The sequence below is a fragment of the Diceros bicornis genome, chromosome 22 (assembly GCF_020826845.1).
Source record: "Diceros bicornis minor isolate mBicDic1 chromosome 22, mDicBic1.mat.cur, whole genome shotgun sequence".
NCBI lineage: Eukaryota > Metazoa > Chordata > Mammalia > Perissodactyla > Rhinocerotidae > Diceros > Diceros bicornis.
Genome location: NC_080761.1, coordinates 32,036,875 through 32,062,220, shown reverse-complemented (window position 1 = coordinate 32,062,220; position 25,346 = coordinate 32,036,875). Strand labels below are relative to the sequence as shown.

The 25,346-nt window shown below is 35.9% G+C and overlaps 1 protein-coding gene across 2 annotated transcripts in view; it reads left to right on the top strand.

Annotated features, from left to right (window-relative positions):
• Positions 1-25,346, top strand: part of PTPRD (protein tyrosine phosphatase receptor type D) — a 494,552-nt gene that overhangs the window by 360,765 nt on the left and 108,441 nt on the right. For both annotated transcript variants that reach the window (XM_058565790.1, XM_058565791.1), the window contains 3 exons: positions 3,596-3,805; positions 9,600-9,760; positions 20,514-20,626. In XM_058565790.1, coding sequence (XP_058421773.1) covers positions 3,596-3,805; positions 9,600-9,760; positions 20,514-20,626 — 484 coding nt within the window. The remainder of the gene's footprint in view (positions 1-3,595; positions 3,806-9,599; positions 9,761-20,513; positions 20,627-25,346) is intronic.

The following is a 25,346-nucleotide window of genomic DNA, read 5'->3' as shown; positions in this document are numbered from 1 at the left end:
GTAGTAAGTAATAGGAAGCTGATTCTCTTTTATAGCCAGGTTTTAACCTCCCAAGTGCACAGCAATGCTAATGGATTAAAGTATAGAGCTATATGACATTGAGCTTTCTTGCAATTAAATTCTATGGGTCTGTGCTGCTGATTCTTATAACAAAGGGTCATTTTAATCATCCCACAAGTTGTGGTGCATTAATCTGTATAACAGTTTGATAAAGAACATTTATTAATTCAAAATTTTTGAGTCAGGATGGGTTGTTTCCCACTTTTCTTACTGATATAATTGAGACCACATTGTAGAATTAATGATGGAAGAAATAAGATATGCATTGACTGGAAAATGAAAATTATTTCTGATAAAAAACTAAAGCCCTTGATCTATCTTCTGGAATTACCTCCAATACATCTTGTAACTATTGTGGAGGGGAACAAATGAAAGTAGGCTATGGCCTCACTTTATGCTTACTCATCCAGTTTCTGATCCCTACCGTTTTGTTTCTCCTACCATGGATAACAAAAGCATTGTAGTAATTTTATCTATAGCGCGGTACTGCCAGGTTTGACAAAGCAGTGTTCCTCTCTTAAGTGTATTTGACCAAGTGATTTTTTAAAAAGGCCTATAATTCAAATCATTGAAACCATGTCATCGAATAGAATGATGGCCTAAGGGGATTTCCACATGTATGCTCACATCTAGGCCCATAAAAAATGGAAAAAGGCTTTCTAAACAGAGTCACTCTCAATATTATCTTCTGAGCTCATTTATCCTTTGTCTGAGATAATCTCCACATAATAAATTCATAGACTAGAGCTCCTGTTGTCAAGGTCAGACTGGGCAGAGCAGGCAGTGATAGTCAAAATGAATTTTGGACAGAATGACTCCTAAAATGTTAGTTATATTTAATTCAGGGCAGGTCTTCTAATATATCATAAGCTTTTCATCACATTGTACTTCAAAGGCTTGCTGTAAAATAACGTGGTCGTTTGCGGTTGTAACTTCAAAATACTGGCTAACTTTAGTGTCATCTGAGCACACTTGACCCATTTAAACTATAACACAGGAAGCGTCCAACAGAAATTAGAGCAACCTACAGGGGCTGAGTTGGTGTTCTAGGTTTGACCTTAATGAGTGGCTGCCTTGGATCTAAGAAGCACCAAAAACTCAAATATTTTATTCTATAGTACTTCCTGTAAGTCTTCTAAGGAAATCCTAGCAAAAGTACTCATGGGGATGACAGTGATATGAATGAATTATGACAGTTGCCTACATCTGAAGTATGAATAAAATCAAGGTAAGATTTGATCAGTGAAGTAGAAGAGGGGACACAGTCGCATAAACAACTGATGGTAAATGTTTCTGATTAACCAACTTCAAAAGGCTGTTCAGCTCATCTGCAATGCATTTTTCCTTCTCAGAGTAATGGCCTATCATTTACTGTATATCAACAATAACCTTTGTAATGACTTTTCAAGTGTAATATTAAATATTTGGCATCAGAATTTTTTTAAATAACATGCTAAAAGAATCCAGGAAAAGGAAATCTAACTACACATTCATCTGTGTTAATGAAAGCAGATGCGCTAAAATTATATGTCTAAGTATAGACTGAGTTAAAACTATTTAGATTATCAATTTAGCTTAAATGTTGCCTTTATGTTTCCTTGATATAGTGCAACCATTAATTAAACAAAAATATGGTTGAAAAAAATCTCTTATGTGTAATTTTATTTCACCAATTGAGTCCAATTATTTATTGTCACTTTCTATCATGCCTCAGTTTCCCCATTTATAGAGTGGGGATAATAGTAACCTATTTTGTAAGGTTATTGTGAGGAGTAAATGAACTAATACGTGTTTAGGCTCCTGAGAACAGTCTCTGGCACGTAGTAAGTGCTTACTAAATATTAGCTATTGTTGTCATTATCATCATTATTATAAGTAAACCTAAATTTGACAACAGGATTGGAATATGGTGCTAAGTTTCTGGCCTTGTTTTATTATTACCCAATTGGTGCATAACTGATCAGGTCACCTGAATTTATCATCACATGTTCCAAATTTGCTAAATAGGTAATACCCAGCCTACTGTGGTTTTCATAAAAGAACTTAAATTCCGTGTAATTTTAGTTGCATCAATAAACTCAAATTTCACAGAAAATTTTAGAATATTATAAATTAAATATTATTCAAAAATAATGTGGGCACAGGTGATCTGTATAACCAAAATAGTGTTTACATTGTTAGGTCACATCTTTGGCCAGCTGAGCAAGTTGACAACTCTGTGTAGAAGAGATTGTAGTATACTATCAGATTCTTAACACAAGCATTTGGTGTTTACCTGCAGCCATTATCATCACAGAAGCCTGGCCTTGATTATGTCAGGGTCTCGTTCTACTCAGTAGATATCACTACTTTGGTTTTTACTATATCATTTCCATTTCTAAAAACAAGAGTAGTAAATAATTTTGCCATAATGTTTCCATAACTACCTTAATTTTATTTATCAAGCTGAAGACAGATTTCATTCCATTTTCCAGTTTGCTCTCATATACATAGTCTTTTTTACACAGATATTAAAACAAATAAAATCACAATTCTTTCCAAAAAACCAGTTAAGTTGCATCTGACATCAAAAGACATCCCAGACTGTCATAAACTACTTTTTCCGTGTTAAACCCTGTGAAATACCAATGTTTAATGGGAGAAGACGAAGCTAACTTCAACAGCATTTTGAAATAATTTGTCATAAAATACTGTTAACATGATTTTCCCCTAATAAAAGGTGAGTGCAAAACAATAGAGAATCGAAACATAATTTCTACTTTTTTCTTTTTGAAATACAAGTGTATGTTTGTTTTCTTCAGGGTAATATTAAAATTAATTTTTATCTACCCTGCCTATATCACTTGGCAAGATAATTCAACCTCTCCAGAGAGCTATCAGCTCCAGAAAAAGTTGATGCCGTGATAAATGTGAGGAATTATATCCCAAATGTTTAATCAAGGAGCCAAGTCAAGCCAGAAATTGTTAAATGAGTGACCATGTCTATTTAATATATGTCAATTAAAAATTGGTCATCAGATTCCATTTCTGCTGATTTGAGAGAATTTGCATCATGTAAATTATCTGATTACTAAAAACACTCTAAAACGGTACTAACTTCTCCAAAAAGTTGGCCATATTTGAAGGTTTAGATGGCTTTATCTGATGTGACTACTTGTTTAATAAATAACGATAATAGAGCCTGTATGACAGGCTGTTGTGAATCAAGTTGACTTTTTTCCTTAGACAAGTTAGAATGTACTCTTCCCCTTTGAGTGATTTCATTAGGATAGACAATGATATGAGCTACTAGTAAAGGATTAATTGCCCCGTGTTTATAGCCTGGGCCTTGCAATAGCAGTCCAGTGTCTTACCTTAACAGCAAGACAAGCATTTGAAAGATACAGAGAACTGAGATTTAGTGATGCTGACATGCTACATGAAATGTGGACGAATTGTATTTGGGTTGTTCCCAGTCCTGAATTAATTTCTCCCATTAAACTGTCATTAAGTTGGGTTATTGTTGTTTACATTTCTTTCTCTTTTTTTCCTTAAGCTGCTTAAAGAGATAGCTAGGAAACGCAGAAGTGTCCGTTATGGGAGAGAAGTTGAATTAAAGCCATATATTGCTGCTCACTTTGATGTTCTTCCCACTGAGTTCACCCTGGGGGATGACAAACATTATGGTGGATTTACAAACAAGCAACTCCAAAGTGGTCAAGAATATGTCTTCTTTGTGTTGGCTGTGATGGAACACGCGGAGTCTGTAAGTTAATTGCTGTGGCATCTATTTCCTATGATGTTCTTATACATTTTCACCAGAATATGGTTATTTGGGGATGTGTAGTTCCATCCATCCTGATTATTTCTCATGAGCTATCATTAACTTAAACGTAGTAACAAGCCACCAACTCTTTGAACGTTGCTGAGTAGTCTGCTTGAGATTTCATTACAAACAAGACTGTATCTCTAATGTCAGGGAATTCTAGTATATGAAGTGCCAAAGTGATGGGGCATGGTTCTTGAGACTTTTCAGTGTGACACACATATTGATAGGAGGGTGACAGACATCACTGTTCACAATCTCCTCCCTCATCCTCTTAAAACGACAGTTCTCAAAAAAAAAGTCTTGCATAATACCTAATAGACATCAGCCTGTGTAATTTACAATAGGAACTTACAAGCTGTGGGTTTAAACATAGTATATTTCCAGATATTTGAAAGTATTGTTTGGGAGTGATTGTATTTTATTCTCCTATAACTGCCAGTGAGCCCACAATGTGCTCTACCCAGATTCACAGGGAAGTTCTATCTAGGAAAAGGCGAGCACAGCAAGCTTCTTTAATTATAGCAATGTACCAGTGACTTTATCAGTGAGAAGCCAAGAAAGTTAGAAAATAATTCAATAAAACAGAGAATTCCTAAGGTACTCTAAATAATGAGTTGTCTTCTTTTATGTAATTCATCTTGCTCTTATGTCGTTTTATGCTTCAGTTGCTTTGAATGTTAAGAGAAAAAAAGAAAGAGGGAGAGAAATTGTAGATGGGAAGGGGGGTGGATTTTGGAGTGGCAGTTCGCATTAACATTTAATATACGTATTGTAAACTGTATCTTTCTAACAGGGGCCTAAAACTGACAAGCGTGACAACTCAGTTGAGCCAGTCACTTCCCGTATATAAGAAGCCCGAGATGTATCAAAGATTTCTCCACATCAGGTGTTAGCATGTACAGTGGGGCTTCTCTTCAAAAGACTGGAGGAATTCCCCTGTGGAAAATCAAAACACAATGGCAGCCTTTCTGCCTGGTTTACCTTTGTGCACAGCAATGTCATTTGAAAACAAAGTGACAGGCTTCCTGGAATTTTAATGCACAGATATGCTTTCTCTTTCTAGTTGAAGGTTTTAGGCAGAACATCAAGGGAATGGAATGTTGGAAATGATCTTTTTTCTTTTTTAAAATTACTTTTAGATATTTGAAAGTAATTTTCTCTAAATTGCTCTAGAACATTTCAGAAAGCGCATTCAGATCATTGAGGTAGATCGGAGAATCTAGCAAAGGAGAGAAATCTCATCAGATCATGCAGCCTGTTTGCACCACTGTCAGAGACTGGTTTCTAATGTCTCCCAAACATTTCTACTAGTGTTTAAATGCCTCACCATGGATGAAGAGTCTGCCCCTTCCCTTAGTCTGCCATCTCACTGTTCGTTAATTATATAATCAGAATTTTTTCCAAATATTTTGTCTGAATTGCCCTTTTCTCTATGATCTTTTTCAACATTACTCTCAAAGCTAACAGCAGGTCCTTTATATTTCATGTTTGTTTTCAGGCCAGCGTTTACTTTTTATAGAAGAGACTTGTATCCAACTAGTATAATGTTAGCAGTGATATAGTCCTTTCATAAGCCTCAAATTTTCATGAGTGATTGTTAATAAAGTGCTGAACCACTCCAAGGGTGGACTCATAATTTGTATACAGAAAATACCTCCCCTCTCCAAAAACACGAGCTTTTCTGCCATCCATTGCCTCATATTGAGAATATCAGAGGGCTGATTTCGAATGACCAAAGGTTTGATCTTTTCTATTACCCGCACATACAGAACAAAAAATTCTACTTTTCACGAGGATGCTATCATTTTATAGTTTTGTTTTCTTCTCATTTTTACATGTCTCTGTTTCCTGATTTGGGTTGGAAATCTATGTGCTTTGGGAAAACCTCTGTGTAGATTTCTATCTTAGCTGACCAAGATTATTATCTCAGAGGCTCTTGGTAAAGAATTTCAAATCAAAGAATTTTGCTGACTTTTGTCTGACAGACAATTTGAGTGTGACCTACAAAATGGAGAGGGGAAAGTATAAACCAAAACAAACAATTATACGTATATAAAGAATCATGTTTCTTGGATATTTAGTGTCTTTGCCAAGTCCTTTGTGTAAATCCTTACACTGTACATACCTTGTTTTTTTTAGCTGCTTCTGAGAAGATTGGAAATATACTCAGTTTATATTCTTTTGATGCATTAGTAAGTCTGAAATTCTAATCAATCTCTTTCCTGGGCACAGTGACAAAGATGGGAAGGAAAAATATTATATGAGCCTTTAGTGGGGCGTGTATTCTCCAGATTGACTACTGAGCTTGCTGTACTTAAATTCAGAATATAGTCCCTAAAGTTTTTTAAATGCAAATTAAAAAATTAAATATTTTTTACTGATCGTGGGAAAATGAGCAAACTCTCTCATGTCTTGATCATCTCAGCCATTTTAAAAGGCGGGCATTTTATTTTACTCAACAAAGATTTTCTGGGAACTCACTAAGTGCAAGGCTCTGTACCAGCTGCTTTAAGCATACACACACAAATAGTACATGAAACTTTACCTTCCGGGAGTTTATAGTTTTAGTAAATAAAATAAGGAATATGCGCAAGTCAAAAAAGAGAATAGAGTTTGGCAAATGCCATTAAAAAAGGAATAAGACTACCTAAAAATTTTAAAATTATTTTTGCCTACATTTTATGAAATGACTGATTATTTCCAGTTAAGGAGAAGTAGCTTCAGTGGAGGCAGTATTTAGATGGGACATTGGAGATTAGTTGGATTTCAGATGCTAAATGTTGTAGAACTTGTGAAAGACTTAAAGAGAGAATAGAGCATTTGGAGAGTGGTAGCAAGAAGTTCACTGGGATGGAATAAGTTGTATGTTGTAAGAAAGTTTAAAACAAAATTGTAAAGGCCCTCAAGAACCATGCCAACAGGTCTGAGTTTTATTTAGGAATCACCAGAGAGGCTCTGGAGAGTTTCACAGCTGCAGTTTAGGATAATACCTCTAGCAGCAGTAGAGACTGTTAGAGGAAGGAAGAAATTCTTGGTATGGTTTGGATGAGAATGAATGAGGTCCTGAAGAAAAGTGGTACCCATGAGAATAGAAAGAGGGTGGATGGACCTGAGGGCCTTTGATTAGATAAAATCAGTAGTTTTTCATTCCTAGATGTTGAAAGAATGAGAAAAATTGACAAGTCAGAAGGAGGGTATATCTGTGAAGCAGGGAAATAACACATGCAATTCTTAATTTGAGGATACATTTAGGAATCTCTAGAAATAATTGGAAATGAAGGTCTGAGACTTAGAGCTTCTGAGTTAAAGAACATTAATGAGGAAGTAATCTGTATAGAAGCTGGAAGTTAAAGCTGGGGATGACCTTGCCAGATAAGAGTGAAAAAGACTAGTGAAGAACAGAATTTAAGAATGCTGGCACAGGGCCAGCCCTGTGGCTTAGCGGTTAAGTACGCTAATGGTGGCCCGGGGTTCGGATCCCGGGCGCGCACCGACGCACCACTTCTCCCACCATGCTGAGGCCGCGTCCCACATACAGCAACTAGAAGGATGTGCACCTATGACATACAACTATCTACTCGGGCTTTGGGGAAAAAAAAAAAAGGAGGAGGATTGGCAATAGATGTTAGCTCAGAGCTGGTCTTCCTCAGCAAAAAAAGAGGAGGATTAGCATGGATGTTAGCTCAGGGCTGATCTTCCTCACAAAAAAAAATAAAAAAAAAAAAAAGAATGCTGCCACAAAGGATGGATTCAAAGGCAATTAGCTCAACAGGTCACGATCAGTTGGAAAGATTAGGGAGGGGCCAGTTGAGGACAGAATTAGAGTCAGAAAACGGAGTAGGTTTGATCACCTGTGGCAAATCTGGAAAAGATGTCTGGAAGAGTAAGGACTGAATAAAGACAATTGGATTTGGCAACTTTGAGAACAGGGTCATTGCTGGTGCTGGAGTGAGAAGAGATGAGGGGTGAGCTGTAGGACAGGCAGGGCAGCCCATGAATGTGGACTCGTCTCTATTGGAAAAGGAAAAGATAGAACTTTAAAAGGGGGCAGAGTCAAGAGAATCCTTTTCTGAGATAGTTTAAGACAGAACAAAATAGGATATTACAAAAACAAAATTCATAGATATTCAGTCCGTTCCTTCACCAAGTAACTATTTTTCCCAACTTTATTGAGGAATAATTTCCAAATATAATTGTATATATTTAAAGTACACAACATGATGATTTGAGATATATATATATATAAACACACATATGTACACACTATGGAATAATTACCAAGATTAAGATAATGCGCATCCATCACCTCATATAGTTAACTCTTTGTGTATTTAGTGAGAATGTTTAAGATCTACTCTCAGCAACTTTCAAGTGTACAATACCATATTACTAACTATAGTCACCACACTGTACATTAGATCCTCAAAACTCATCCTTCTTATAACTGAAGATTTGTACTCTTTGACTAACATCTCCCCATTTTTCCCTTCCTCCAGCCCCTGGCAACCACCATTCTATTCTCTGTTTCTGTGAGATAGACTTTTTTTTTTTTTAGATTCTCCACCTAAGTGATACCATACAGTATACGTCTTTCTCTGTCTGGCTTATTTCGCATAGCATAATGCTCTCCAGATTCATCCATGTTCTCACAAATGGCAGGATTTCTTACTTTTTTATGGCCCAATAATATTTCATTGTATATTTATATACACCACATTTTTTTTTATCCATTTGTCCATCACTTAGGTTGTTTCCATGTCTTAGATATTGTGAATAATACTGCAATGAACACAGGTGTACAGAACTCTTTGAGATAGTGATTTCATTTCCTTTGGATATATACCCAGGAGTGGGATTGCTGGATCATATGGTAGTTCTATTTTTAATGTTATAGGGAACTGACTTACTGTTTTCCATAATGGCTCTACTGATTCACATTCCCACCAAAGTGTATGAGAGTTCCCTTTTCTCTGTATCAATTATTTCTAGTAACAATCGTACAAACATCTGAGCAGTAACTATAATAAAATTAAATGGTAACTGCTAAATCCTTTTAAGTTATAAAAAGTCTATGTTCTAGAAAGTCATATCATCAGTTTCATACATCTTGCATCTATAATTAAACAGTGGACATCTCTTTTGAAGTTGTAGACTGTCATTGTTTGGCCTCCATTTTCTAACTAATGTACAGTACCAAGGACTACTTACATAATTTAAAATTTAATTAAATACTGACAGTTTGCTCTATAAGTGTTTACTTTTTAAATTTGTTCTCCTTAACTGGATGATGATGTCTTGAGTGCTGGAACTATAATATTTCTGTTGATTTTCACATAGCACGTAACACATTGGTACAACATAAATGCTCATTAAACATTTTGTGATTGGTTAATTACTGGTACTTTATACTTCATAAGATCGTTTAATATGCCATATATAGATCCCAATGAAACAGTATCTATGGAGTAATTTATACCATCAAAAATTATTCTATTATAAAATATTACACTCTATAATAAAATTTAGATTGCAAAATTTAGATTGCTTTCTTCCTTCCTTTTCTTCCCCCTCCTCTCTCCTTTTTCCCCACTTCTCCTCCTTTTTTACCAACATTGTTTCACATACTTATCCTCAAATCCTCTGTGTCCTGAATCTTTGCTTCTTCTAATGCTAACGATACTTTCTAGAAAGACGTTATTTTAGAACTAACATAGTCTCTGTTTTTCCTCAGAAGATGTATGCAACCAGCCCCTACTCTGACCCTGTTGTGTCAATGGATCTGGATCCACAGCCAATCACAGATGAAGAAGAAGGCTTGATCTGGGTTGTAGGTCCTGTCCTTGCAGTGGTCTTTATCATCTGCATTGTCATAGCTATTCTTCTTTACAAGAGGTAGGTTTGCCCAATATTTCTATTGCAATCTTGGGGGCTGCCTTATTTTTGAAGACTTTATCACTCTTCTGTGGTCATTATGTGGTTGATCTCAGTAGAAATACCTCAGTGCAACCCCAATAATCATTGGAAAAATGTTTCCATTAGAGTTAGAACAAAATGTAAAGACTGTGCTGTTTAAAATCTCATTCAGTGTGTGTATAGACTTTGTTGCCCAGCATGCACAGATCCTAGCCTCCATCTTCTGAGCTGCTGTATGCAGTATGAGCACTTTGCATAACACTTGAGACATTAGTATATTCACAAGCAGATAATTCCATGTAAGCTTGCACTTGATTATTTTAGATGACTGATTGCTCCAGTTCAACATGGTTTTTGAAAGGCTATTATAAATTTGAACGTGTCCATTTCATAAGTCTAATGTGCACATGTGCAGAGATTTTTTTTTCTGTAGCTATTTCTCAAAACTTAGCAAAAGTAGCTAAAAATTGAAGATTAAAGAAGGAAAAAAGAGGAAGAGAATGAACTTTTTCCTTTCCCACTTTTCTCCTAACCCCTCATCTCCAATAGAGAATTCTCATTTGTGTCCAACAAGGGATACGAGGTACCATTTTCCTATTAAAAAAATATAACCTCAGTCTTAATACTCCCAAGTATCAATCTGACTTAGTGTCTTTGACTACAATTAGGATGCATATTATCCACATTTACCCCATGTTTTCTGATCTTTCACTCTTGTTCAATCCTATTTTTGCCTCCATTACATATAAGCAAGATTTTTTCCCTCAGGTCACTGCTCAGTCAGTTGGATAGAGGACGTTAGTACTTCTTCTTCCCCTAAATCCTTTCTGCGCTAAAAAATAAAATTATAATATTATAAATATATAAGATTATAAAAATTAGCATATATAACACACTCAAACATTTAGAATGAATAAATTCTGAATTATCTCCCTTCATGTCAATTTTTCTTTTCTTCCAATCCAAATTTTATTTTCATAAAACTGTAGTCTGTGTTCCCTTTTTCCTTTGTAGTGTGTCATCTTTCAGAATACTACTATGAAGATGATCTCTTCCCTCTACTACAAAATAGCTTCCTTCTCTCTTCTCCCTGCCTTCTCGCTCCCCTGATAACTTTGACCTTCAAAATCAGATGAGAATGCCTTCATTTGATTCTTGCTTACATGCTTTATCTGATCAGATTATTTCCATTATTTCTTTTTCCTACCCATATTTCCCTTCATTGATTTTACATTAATTATTTTTACTTGCATTTGTTTGTTAAATATGTTCTTCTTATGTTCCTGTAATAGCCTTTTTTGTATAAGTTCTACTCTTGACTCGAAAAAAAATATCCTGTGAGATGCATCTCCTTTGGAGAACTTTTTCTTATGAGGCTGTATCCATTTTATTCCAATGTAGAAAGAGAGTTGAGGAAAAAAACGAAAAATTAAAGAAGTTCATACCCATAACCCATTAAATTGCCTATCCTATCTTAGAGTTAGAAAGATTGAAAGAAATGTCCATTATTTTTTCTTTTCCTGATCGCTGCCATCAATCAATTATCCTTGCCATAGAATAGCTGGAAAAGAAAGTGATTGAAGGCCAAAATATCTTAGTTGATGGTTTCAATCTTCCCATCCCAGTCTGTATTTTATCAGTGTGTGTGGTGAGGAGCCCATTGTATTTGATCACCTCTCTCCTATGTAAGAGGTAAAGGCAGGGAGCACAAGGTACCCAGTGCCCCGGAACAATAACAGGTCCTGTGTGAGTCCAAGCAGGATCCAATACCCTTTGCTGTTCATGTGCTGCACTTACTACCAGGAAAGAATATGATAATAAAAAAGCAAAAGATGAATTATAATTGTCTTCTCTGAAATATTTATTCAGGTGATCACATCACATTTGATTGTGGAAGTCAGATCAGCAAACAAGTGCTTGCTGACAGTTGCATTTCTAGACCATATCACATGACATTTTGTGATTATTCAAAATGGGCAAAATGCTTGCCTTATTTTTTAAAGTTGTGTTTCATTCGGATATATCTGCCTATCATTTAGTCACACCACTTAGCAGAGATATGCATGGCATTTGTAAATTATTTATGTAAATGTGAATAAATAGGTTTATAACCTTGATAATTTTTAAAAGATTTATAGTTGTTTTCCTTTCTTCATCTGTATGCGGTTGAAAAAAATCAACTCAGTTATCATTTATCCTAATCCTACAAAAAGCATCATATTTAAAGGTTTTATGACTCTATTAAAATAGAGTCGCATTTTAGTGTGTGCATATGCAAGCATCGTCTAATGCAATTGTTGGAAGATGCACACGTCCTCGAATGCTAAGTATATTTAGCTAACCATCTGAAGGCCCATGAAGCATTTCTGAAATAGAAATGCTTGCTTCAGCAGTAAAGAACATTCCTGACTTGAAATTCAAGTAGACCCAACAATGTCCTTCTTGATTATCATGAGGCGGTTCAAGAGGAAATCTTTTGTAGGCAATGAATAGTATCTTTTATGGCTTGGATTCTGAACAAAGTTAATTATATAACAAATACTTCATCTCTTTTTTTAGGTGCCTTTCAATTTATACATAGGTCATGGGTAATGATTCAGAATTGAATGTATTATTATTATTATTATTATTGTGTTTCACTTCCTGTATGCAAATAATATTTTGAGTAGGGAATGAGTGTAAAATATTGTTGACTCACATTATATTGATACTCCTGTTTATCATATACACCTGCTTACAAGACTACTTGCATTAGGAGTAGGACTGTAGCTACAGATTGTTTGCCCATACACAGAAGTTTGTTTCACCCAGCTGTCTGAGGAGACTTTGAAACTTATTCCTGTAAATTATATTAATGTGGAAATAGCATACTCTTTTATCTGCCATTCTATTCATTTGACTTTGTTTTTAATCTAGCAATTTGTAAACCTGTAATACATTGATAATCAATGACAAAACACTATCACTGAGGCTTTGTGAGGGGCCTAAATACCTTCTGAACAATCAGAAAATTAAAATATGTTGGGTAGGTCAAATTATCTTGCACTATGATTTTATTTTTGAAATTTAGTTCTCTGTGTATGATATATACAATGATTTCAAAATGTAAACTATAGAGAGAAGATGGTAGCAAGGTTTAGAAAAACACTAAACTAGGATCCAGGAAACCTCAGTTCAAGTCCCAGCTCTGTGACTAGCTGGCCATATGGGGTAGAAATCATGCCAACACTCTGGGCCTTGGTTTCCTCATTTATAAAATAAGTAAATTTATAAAATAAAACACTATCTGTATAATTGAACCTTTTTAATAATTATGTTCTGTAATCTAAGAACATCAAAAACCAAGTAATAGAATTAGTACTATATTACTTCTGCCTCCAGTGTGTATGTGTAGTTTTTGAATATGACTCCAGGTTGCCCTTCTTCCGCCTGCCCCCCACCCCACAAAAACCCCTAAAGCAGTTGAATGCTCTTAGATCTTCATCTACCCTGCACATCTGTTATGTATGTAAGGCTTTTCAATTATTAATTCTAGAACTGTCCAAGAATTGTTTACACAGAAAATATTTAAAAATAAAATGTTAACCTAGACTCTATGCAAAAGTATTTCAGGATGGATGAGAAGTGTTTATTATGTACTGTGGAAAAAAAGAAAATATGTATGAGGGGGTTGGAAAGATCTAAGGCATGGTCTAGACAAAATCAACATCTTTGATTAGTAATAGTCTAACCTGAATGGTTATTGTAGAGAGAATAAATCTTCATCCCCACTCCAAGATGTTTACGTGTGAAGGCCATCAGGTAGATGTGACTAGAATATACACTTCAGCTTTTCCAGCTTCAGATCCAACATTGTCTCTCTCTGGGCTTTGCCTCTTGAGTCTTCTCTTTTTGTGTCAACCCTACACATATTTCCAAGCTGTCATCAAAGAAAGAAATACAGTACAGAATATTTTGAGATGCTGTGAAGAAATATCCTGTCATGCACAACCACATTGGGCAATGCCAACTGATTCTGCCTTCTGGCCTTTGGGTAGGTCCCTCCCTAAGCCTGGAATGTCTTTCCTCTCATTCCACGGCCACTCCTTTTGGCCTGGCTAACTCTAACTCATCCTTTAGAGGTAAGCTAAGATGCCACCTTCTATATATAAAGCCTTTCTGGGTGCCTCCTTCTTGTCCTCTCTCTACCACTTCAGGCTGCATTAGGGTCCTCTTTTCTATGCTCTTAAAGCACTCTCTACTTATCTATATTGTAGAACCTACCGCGTCACTGTAATTGCCCATTCTCTTGGCTCTCTGCCCCCACTAAACTCCAGGTCAAGGACTGTGTCTTATTCATCATATCCCTTGTGCCAAGTAGAGTGCGTGGCATAGAGGGATATTGAATAATCAAATTTATACAAGCCAAATAGTGTTAAACAAACTCAATTCCCTCTACTTGTTCCCTCCATCCCTCAGTATCACCTTCATCTTGGCTGGCAAAAGCTGTAATAAAACCCTCAGCCTATAATTTAAATATACCAGTTCCAAAAGCCTTCAAACTTAGATATTTCCAACAAATATGTACCCACGTGTGTGATGAGGCTGACATTTCTGTGGAAGAGGGAGTGAATTGCACACTAGCTATACATTTGTTCATCTGAATACTAAACAGCTTTTTAATATACAAAACTGATAATTCACTAAGTGATTCTCTTCCATCCAGAGGAATATAGATTTTCCTGCAATGGATTCACTGATGATCTCATTGATTAAAAAATGAGCAAGTTAGAACCATAGATGTAGGATTTTTTAAAACCTGTCACACCAAGTAATTCACTTTAAAATTAAGCATAAAAAGAATTAACCAGTGTGTTTGGTATCATTTTCATTCTTCACTTTGTATGTGTATGTTTGTACAATTTAAATGTGGATTTTGTATTTTTGAAAAGAGATGGACTGAATTATCTTAAAGCCAGATTCTCTAGCAACATGGATTAATATTTCATTGGCGTTAAGGTGGCCTTGATACCTTTATTTTTGTAACTGAGAACTCACTAAATAGTTTGCAATTCACCTCAATGTGAAGATTGTTTAGATTAATTCTTTTCAGCTAAAGGTTATACTCTCTGCATAAAGAACATGGTTACTTAAACAATCCACGTATTGTCACAGGTGAAAGAGTCTATGTGCGTGAGTTAGATGTTCACAGGCAGCAGCACCTCTTTGACTAGGAAAATATCTGTCATGTCAATGGCTGACAATAAAATACTTTTCCAGATTAGCCTAGCTATATAGATGGGTCATGCTCTGTAGATTTATAATGATGAGTATTACTTTTTCCACAACTGAAAATGTATTTAATCTTTTTTTGGAAAAAAGATTTATGATCACCTTACTTGTCAAAAGGTGTTCGAAGAAATCATTTCTGCCACTTTATTACCTCATGGTGTATTATACAGTTGTGCCAATTTTTGCACAATTCAATGCAATTTGCAGGTATTTTATATCATTAAAGGAATAACGTGCCTCTTAACTGAGGACTCTCTATTTTAAATGAACAAATTTCTTACATGGAATAATGTTGTATTCCCATTGAGTACATTAGTAGTTTTCTCATGGTGGGTTTTGTAAAAATCAAATTATATCTCTACCATCAAATATTTCCTGGGATATAATTAGTTGTGGCAATATTTTGTAGGTTGATGGATAAAAGTGAATGTGACATTAACACACACACAAAAATGCTTTATTTAGCGATGTACCCTCATGTCCTCCATTTACTTCTTGATTAGAGGCCTGTAAATATTTTGATACCCTGTCATTTACTAATGTGTGTCTGCTTATGAGTACTGTTAAATCTTGGTTGTCATGGTTACTCTTGATACCATTGGCCAACTAACATTTAGCCTTTCTTTTTCTTCTTTTTTTTGCTGCATTAAAATGGAGCAGTAAACCCGACAGGTGAGGAATAGAGAACAAACCCCTTTAATGCTGAGTAAGAAAAAAAATAACATATGTGTAATCTTTGGAGGTGTTGAGCTGGTAAAGGTGGAGGTTGAATATAAAAGATGATACCTGGCGAGTGGAAGATGGATAAAGCATACATATATAAAATAATTTTGATATTAAAATAATTCTGGGGGAAATAAAGTAGTTTGTCTATATAAGAAGATAAAACAGATTATCTTTCTTTAAAGATAAATTTGGAAAATAATAAAACCAATCTCTGAGTTGTGTTTTTCGTCCAGGTTAGATGAGCATTTGTATGTGTTAATGTGTATGCAGAACAGAAATGTGAAGTGTCCCGTAAACTTGTTTTGTTTTGTTTTATTTTTTTCTTACTAAAGAGCAGATTTCAAGTTTGATCTCAGGTCACCTCTCAATAGAGGAACACTAGCATTTTCACACCCTGTAAATATTGATGGCAGTGCCTTAGTGAAAACTCTTTTCTAATTACAAATTATTTCCCATGTCATCTAGCCTTGAATAACAATAGCAATAATAATAATAATAATAATAATAGCTATACTGTGTGATTATTGACTGATTGGTCCAGTCTAACTAACCTTCTAGCTTTCTAACTTATATCTGTATCTATCTATCTATCTATCTATCTATCTATCTATCTATCTATCTATCATCTATCTATATTTATATAGATAGATATAGATAGATAGATAGATTTAAATACCTGATTAAAATTAAACTAACAAAAGGATCTCAATGCTCATTTAACCTATCTTCCTCCCAATGTTGCCTTCCAGTAGTTCTCAATGAGTGTTCCTGGATCAGTAGCAGTAGCATCAGCATCACCTGGGAACTTGATAAAAATACAAATTCTTGCCCCCAAACCCCATCCCAGACCTACTGGATCAGAAAATGGGCATTGGTCCAGGAACCTGTAGTTTAACAAGCCCTCCCAGGTGTTTCTGACACACACCACAGTTTGAGAACTGCTGCTGTATTATTTTCCCTAAAATCATTGAGTGCTGGTAAGCAAGCTATACTACACTTTCACTGATAGATAGTTTACCACCTCTGTAAGGGTCTTTCTTTTTTTTTAATATATATCACTAGTTGTCATTAATTCAGCTGAAAAACACATGCAGAATAGTTTTTTTTTTTTTTTAATTTTTATTTATTTATTTTTCCCTCAAAGCCCCAGTAGATAGTTGTATGTCATAGCTGCACATCCTTCTAGTGGCTGTATGTGGGACGCGGCCTCAGCATGGCGGGATAAGCGGTGCATCGGTGCGCGCCCAGGATCTGAACCCGGGCCACCAGTAGCGGAGCGCGTGCACTTAACCGCTAAGCCACGGGGCCGGCCCCAGAATAGTTTTTTTTTTAAGCCAAAAGATAAAACACTTTGAACCCACATAATATACTCAAAGATCTACCTTCCCATTATAACACTGTCCACATTTCACAACTTCTTCACTGCCTTCTTGCTCTATTAAGATGAGAGTGTTGGGCCAAAACTTAGATATCATCTTCTAACCCTCCTCCTCTATTTTATAAGTGAAGAAATTGACAAGGTTTGTAGTTGACGTACCCAATGAGATACACACCAGTAGTGGCAAAGTTGGGGTTGCATTCTTAATGGTGTCAGAATTGTGCAGTGTTCGAACTGGTTCCTCTGAATAGTAATAGTAGAGATTTCAAGTAAATATATTTCTTCCAAAAACCTGTACCACTATGTCTGGATATCTTTGTTCCAAGTAAATAGATAAGATCTTCCACACAGTCTCTCTTTGTTCTTGCTTCCCACATCACCCCTAGATGAGAGCTAGGGGAGAGTAAGCAAAAGCAAAACACCGCTTAGACCATAGAGTAGCATTTTTGTTGTACGTTATTCACATCCCAAACAAACACGTTTTATACTATTAGCATTTTCTGCCATATCTGAAATGTGGTGTGATCTTTTATTTCCTTTTCACGCATATAACTCCTGCACACAGTAGATACTTCTCACAGTGAGAAATAAACTTACACTAGGGCTTTATAATCTTAATTAAAAAAATAAAATAGCAAGGTAAAATTCAGAATCTGTTTCTAGTCACTGTTCTTCACTTTCTTCTAGTTGAAAATATGAATAATGAGACCTCTAAAAACTTGCCAGGAAAAATGTTATTACTTACGTTCATGTTGGGCCTGATTTAGATCATTATATGCCATTTAATACTTTATGACAGTAAATTCTACTTTTTAAAGCTTTTTACCATTTTTACTGATGATGCCCAAACTCTTCATCTTGCAAACGTTTCTTAGAAAGGTTTTCTGTTAGAAAAAAAAGAAAACATTGTAGCACATTTGTGTTTAAAAATAATGTGATAAGAGTGTAGGCAGCCAGAATTGTCCATGTTGTGATCATCAAAACTAAACTAAAAGCAAAAGTTAACCACCTGATTTTTCTAGCTGGCTAGGATTTTTGGAGTCTGAGATATTGGAGGTCATTTTATTTGAACAGGTAGAGTGAGGGAGAAGTTAGTTATTAAATGTGAAGACACTCCCATCTTTTATAAGTATGAGTTGTAATTTTAGTCCCATGCTCTGGGTCTTCTGAGACTCATCTGGGCAACAAGATGTGATTTTCAACTTTCTTGGCACCAGAGAAACTGACTAAATTCCAGTAGAGAGTATTCTTTTCTGTCCCTTTGTCTCAGTGTCACTCAGCCTGGCCTCAGCGCAAAAAAAGATAAGGAGGATGTTCCACAATACGCATAAAAGTGAAATGGTTTCCTTGCCCAGATATGTCTATGTCTGGTTTCCCTAATCCTACAAGAATGACTGTGCAGCTACTGTGAGAAGGGATAAAAATCCAGGTTTTAGTCATTGGGTCTGTAAAGAAATGTATTTGTGCCAACTTGTGTGAAAAGGCCAAAACCCAAGAAGGGCCACTGGGATTATTTGGAGTGAGGAGACCAACCCTATGTTTGTTACGTGTGGAAGTGATTGACTAGCTGCGCTCAGTGGCATTTCCTTAACCTGTTTAGATTCTCCATCTTCAATGGTAAAATGAATCTCTGGGTTGTGTGGCAAATACCCATAGTCGAAACACAGTGACATTTTCTACTCTGAAGCTGGTCGTCAGGTCCTTCTTTTGCATGGTCTTCCAACCCTCTCTTTCTCTTCCTTGTCATATCTTTCTCACCAGCTCTCCAGCTCTTCTTTCCTTCTCATTTTCCACTCCACACAACTGGAGCCGCCACTACCTTTGACATACCTCAGGTTTACCTCTGATTGGTAGTGTAGCTTGGCAGTACATTCTGTCCTAAGGCTGTACCTGACACCTTTAGGTAGACACAGGAAATCCTGAGACAGGTTAATCCGAGATTCTGAGAGACCAAGGTGTCTAATAGGATTCACCCAAGAAAATTCATTCCATCAACGATGTTTTGCCGAAGGCATTGCACTTGAGCAAATCAAGTGTACTTTCCCTTTGCATCAATCTTCCCTTCATCCGCTGGTTAGTTTTATTTTATACAGATGAGCAGAGATGGAAAGAAAGGCTATTTAATAGGAGCCCTCTGGCTAACCATGGAACGACCTGGGTGGTACTGAATGAGGGCCCATTGCCACAGCAACACTAATGAGCTGTTGCACCATCTTATTGAAAACAGAAAGGGAGAGTTCCTAAAGTCTTGGCCACATCCTTTTCCTCAAATAAGAATGCCTTTGCTTTGAGCAGGAGTGAGGTGCTAGAATTTTGACTCCAGTCTGGAGATTGTGGGAATCAGTATTTGGAATAAAGCACTATTTGAAAAAGTCTTCTGTTTGTTAAGTGAGTTTTTAATCTAAGTCAACCTAAAAGAAAATAAAGTACCATTCTGTGATTATTTGGGTTTGAAAAAATATGAATAAAGAAATCTTAGGGAAAAACCTGACATTTCTTACATAGACATTTGTTAAAATTTACATTATGACACTTTAAACGTGGGTATTTAATAAAACTAGTAGATGGCCATTAAAACAAAGATAAAATGAATCGTGTGAAAAATTACTTATAACAAAGTGCTGTTAACGGTTCACATGCCTTAAATGATCATCAGGAGAGTGGGACTACCCACTAGGTGAAATTTTTCTCTGATCTTTCTATGATTGACTTTCGTGAACAAAATATTATTCACAGTTAACTTAACACCATAAACACCCAAAACTATTTTTCTATGGAATTTGAAAGAGAAAAGGGATGTTGACTTTGTGTGGTCCCAGTTCTCCTTCTAGGTATTAGGCTAACTTGAAATCTTAAAATGTACTTACTGCCTTATGAGAAAATCCAGTTTAGCTCCACTTTGTAGCCACCAGTTAAATATTCTTTTAAAAGGCGAAAGGGTGGCAGATTTAGCTGGAAGCCCTAGTTTTAGAGCTTTTCTCTATGGTACCAACAATCTTAGTCTTGGCCACTGAAGGTAGGGTTACTCAATCCTGTTCTCTGGATAAGAGAGAATAGCTGAACAAGGATCCAAGCGTATCTCATCAACACCCCCTTAAATCCTAAAGGCAGAGTCACTGAATTATGTAATTCTACAGCTGTTGGAGGACTTTGAGATCATCTACTTAAACAAAAATTTTAGACCTGAGGAAATACTGTAGGCTAAGAGAGGAGAGCAACCTGGAGGAGATCACAAAGCTAGCCGATCACAAAGTTCTCAAACTGAAAGCTGGAGGGGTGGGGCATGACACTATGCTTTTTAAATCTGTTTCAACTGCTTTTCTGTTTTATTCTTAAATTTTTATTTTCTCCCTATAGGAAGAGGGCAGAGTCCGACTCTAGAAAGAGCAGCATACCGAACAGTAAGGAGGTCCCTTCACACCACCCAACAGACCCAGTAGAACTGAGGCGTCTTAATTTTCAAACACCAGGTAAGAGGCCTCACTCATCTTGTCCATAACACAGTCTTTCCTGGAAGTTTTATAGCCCCAGTGATATTGCCTTGAGAGATGAACATATCACTTTATTTCAAACAATTTTGTGTGTCCTCCTCGCTTTTATTTTAATATTATTGAGACTTGCCCAAACATAAAGTCTTGAAAGGAAATTAAGTTCTTTGTGCAAACTAAAGTGGGGTGGAGAGGAGAAAAAAATGTAATTCACCTTCAAATTTTGGAAAAATTGTAGTCTTATAAGAATATCTAACATTTTTAAGGGCTTAACACAGTTTATTATTTTCAGTGACGCCTATCTGGAAAGAATTCAGTTTTTCATAAAGTGAATGGATGAATGGATGGATGGATAAATGTTACGTTATTCATCCCATTGTGAAAGAGTATATTTATTTTATATTTTCCTATTAATTTGTGTTTATGTTACTCTGAAAGAAAGGAAGAGACAGGGAAGAAGGGATGGCCAGAGGAGGAAGGGAAGGATGGAGGGAAAGAAAGAAACAAAATAAGGCAAAAATTTATATCTTTTTAATATTACTTATCTAAATCTCACTGACCAATTTAAGTTTCCTACTGAGAGAGACATAAAGTGACTGACGATAAGAAAAATATGCTTGTTTCTTAAATAAAGAACATTAAGTGCTTCAACAGAAGAAAAGTATTATTCCTGCTGGGGGGCATTTTGTACAGTTATGTTAATTCAAGCCTAGTTCTATTTTACTTCCTTTTAAATAAATCTTGTATATATGAAATGAATGGCAAGTAATGAATGGTAAAGAGAGCTAAAAACATAAAACTGAGTGGCACTGTCTTAATACCTAGTGATAATGAACAAAGCAAAGAACCGATCTAAGAAGTCTGCTTGATTAAAATTTGGTTGTCATGGGGCCAGCCTGGTTGCATAGTAGTTAAATTTGCATGCTCCACTTCCACGGCCCAGGGTTCTTGGGTTTCAGATCCCAGGCACAGACCTACGCACCGCTTATCAAGCCATGCTGTGGCGGGGCCCCGCATAGAAAGTAGAGGAAGATGGGCACGGATGTTATTCCAGGGCCAATCTTCCTCAGCAAAAAGAGGAGGATTGACAGCAGATGTTAGCTCAGGGTGAATCTTCCTCACCAAAAAAAAAAAAATTTGGTTGTAGTATTGTACCACCCGTTGTTGGGAAGTTTTCTTTCCGTCAAATCAACGTTCTAACTCACAGTATGATACACCACAGATTTATTAATCTACACATTTGCAGTGAATTGCGTTGAATTGAAAATATACAATTTATCGTATTTAGCGTATTCTCTCTTTTACATGTAGTTATGTCATAGTAACTAGTAACTATTCAGTTAAAGAAATTTTTAGTGGCTGTACAGATCATCATAAATGTGCTTTGTTTTTTTTAAATTCTATCTTAAATGAGGTTAGACTTTTTAAAAATTGTTTTTTAAAAAGTAAAGAGATACCTTCATCAGCATGAAAGGTAGAAGAAAATGTTCACATAGCCAAAATCTGTTGTATGCATATTTTAAAACGGCTGATAAATGTAGACTACAAACATATGCATGATGATTGAAAAAACCAGGGTCAGTGTGGTCCCTTGGATGCCTCTTGTTGAGTCGCCCTCCAGGTGCTCCATTAAGGCAACTTGATATGAATTAAGTGGTAAAATTTCTCAGTTCAGCACTTTTTGAAAGAGTGGTGCACTGACTTTTCCAGGCTACAGGGAACTTCTTAATAATGGACACAGGAACTCCTGGACTTTTCACTTTGGCTAAACCAATGGATAGAGGAGCTGAAAGCCGCAGACGATCTGCTAAGTGATTACTTGCATATGTTGCCTCATCACCCTTTATAAGAGCGACACATTGTAGAAATGGAGAAAATGATTGTCTCTCAGTACCTTGCTGCTCAGCACTGCCCCCACCTCCTCTGGCTTCTATGTAAAGTGTGATCTGTACTGGAAACAACCTAGGTCTTCCAGCAGAGACAGAAGCATAGTATAGTGTTGAGTGGAAAGTAGCCCCAAAAGAAGAGATCCAGTGGGAGTACTATCCCTCATTACCTCCAGCACCAACAGAGAATGTTTCCAGGCATAAATGTGAAGCATGAATGGGAGTGGTGTAGAAGGGATTATTAGCAGAATGCTAGTGACCACAAGAAAGGAAATAGAAATGCCTTCAACCAAGAGGCCTCCATCTTCAAATACTTCTCACTTGTACAGGTAATTTTGCAAATATGGCCAAACCCAAGAATTCTATGAAGAATCTAATTTTCCCAGTGTGTGTAGGAATATTAGATCCATTTATAGAAAGAACCTGTTAAAATCCATATAGGTCACTGGAAAGGATAATGAAGATTATAACTGAAGTGACATTTCTTGTATCACCAATGGCTTTACAAAATTAAAATGAGGACCTAAGTATATAAGAAAATATCATTAAACTAAGCTTAGACTTATCGCCTCAAATGGGTAATGGAATAAAGTAGGCAGAATAAGTAAAGAGAGAGGAGCTTTAGTAGAGGAAAAGAATAGAACAGGAGAAATTGTCCTAGGATTCTAGCACATCTGTTCACTTGGGAAGCATTATGTTGTACCCTTTAGCCAGATAAGCAATCTCCTTAAGCTTGATTTGTTGAAATAGTTGATTTACCTCCCAAGTTCTATGATGTGACCAGCTGTCCTGAACATTTGGCCAGTTTACAAAGGAAATAGACTCAGTTGTTTATGTGAAATTCATAGAAATGTGACCATTTGCTTTAGCCAGTATGGATTCCAGCCAGTGGTTATGAATTACCTTAATTACTTGCCAATAGGATGTAGCAGAAGATGGGATTGTTAACGAAGTAACCTTTTTGTGCTTTTTCCTCTCCTCTTATTCACAAATAATCAAGGGCTTCCCTAGATGATGAAATAAAATGACTCTTTATCAGGCATTGCACAACAGATGATACGACTCTACTTAATTTTTGGATTTTAAACCAAATCCAGATTTCACTATGAAAAATGTTCCTTTATGTACATCATACCTTTGAATATATAATTACTTACCCACAAACATTATAAAATTTGCCAATGTTTATTAATGGTGTGCATAAGTAGGGATTAACTGTTCACATATTCACTTCAAACAAATGACTTTCAATGAAAATCAGAAACCTGTGATTTGTATAACCAGCCCCTATCACAGAACTTGTTCATGAAAGCAAATTGATTTCCACTTCTGATGGATCTGTTGTGGGTGATAAATACCAAACAAAACTACCATTTGAAATTCAGTAGGTCTTTCATAAGGTAAAGGAAGCACGTTGCTTAGTTCACTGATTCTGTAAATTCTACTTTCCTTTAAAAAAAAATCATCTTGTGAATGAAAAATCTATTTACTTTTAAACTTAAGGATTCTTGTTGGAAAGTCTAGATTTAAGGAGGCAGACTTTTTTCCTCAGTTCTGCCTCATATTCAAAAGGTATTTAAACATATATTCCAAATTTCATATAAGTACAGTATTCTGACAGTTTAAGTATTTCAAAGAACTGTACCCTTAACTACAGTACCACAAACACACCTGCCTCTGGGTCAGGAAAAGGAAAAGGTCAAGATTCTGTCCACTGTCACTCAGCTAAGGCACAAAGTGAAGGCAAAGAAACCTATTGTTTTCGGTATAACCATTCTTGCGAGGTTGCAGGATATAAAGAGAACATAACTTTAGCAAACTTTCCAAATTTTGGATGACATCAAGTCACTCTGTCAGTGAAACACTGTATTCAAACATCTAAACAGGGTGAGGAAGGCTCAAACCTTCCCAATTAGGAGCATGTACCTCTGCTTGTAGATATGTAGATAACATTTCCATAAATATGTTTATCTGTCTGTTAAGATTCAGTTGATAGTATATAGCCAAGTTGTATTTAGAATCTGAACTACCTAATCTATTAAGAGAATATGGTGAACAAGTTGTCAATTATTGGTGTACTAGGTCCATCAGAACTAGTATGGAACATGCAATTAAAGTGGCATTGCTTGTATCACCCATGACCTGCAAAACTAGTCTTGAGACCTAAGGATAGAAAAAGGTATCATTTAGCTAAGGATAGACTTATCACCTCAAATGAATAATGGAATAAAACACGCAAAATGAGTAGAGAGAGGAGATGTAGTATAAGAATTTGCTAGAATTATCAACTACTGACTAAGTTTTTCAAGCCTTTAAGATCTGTGGAGGAAGGGAAGAAAATACTTATAAAAGATACTTTTAAAAGAAACCTCTATTAAGCCTCACACATCTTTGTGAACAGAAGTAACTGAGTACGTGTTAGGATGGGTGATGGATGAGTTACATGTTAAACAAAAGTGTACTGTGCCCATTAGCGTAAGTTGGGAGGAAAGTTTTTCTTTTTTTCTTAAAAAAATTGTCAAGTCATTTTATAACCCTCCTCCCAATATTTCTTGTTCTTAATTAAAAAAGCAATAAATGTTTATTGGGGAAATTTTGTAAAATAGAAAACAAGCTTGTTAACAATTTTATATAGGTTGTGGCTGTGCAGGTGTTCATTATATTACTTAAATTCTTTGTGTGTTTGAAAATTTTCATAAATTGGACAAGGCAAAAAATCCCTTTTAGAAAAGAAATATTACTCATTATCCCAGCACTTCTTGTTTTTCTTCTTTTTTTATTTAACACATTTAAAATAAAAGATTTCCTATCACTAC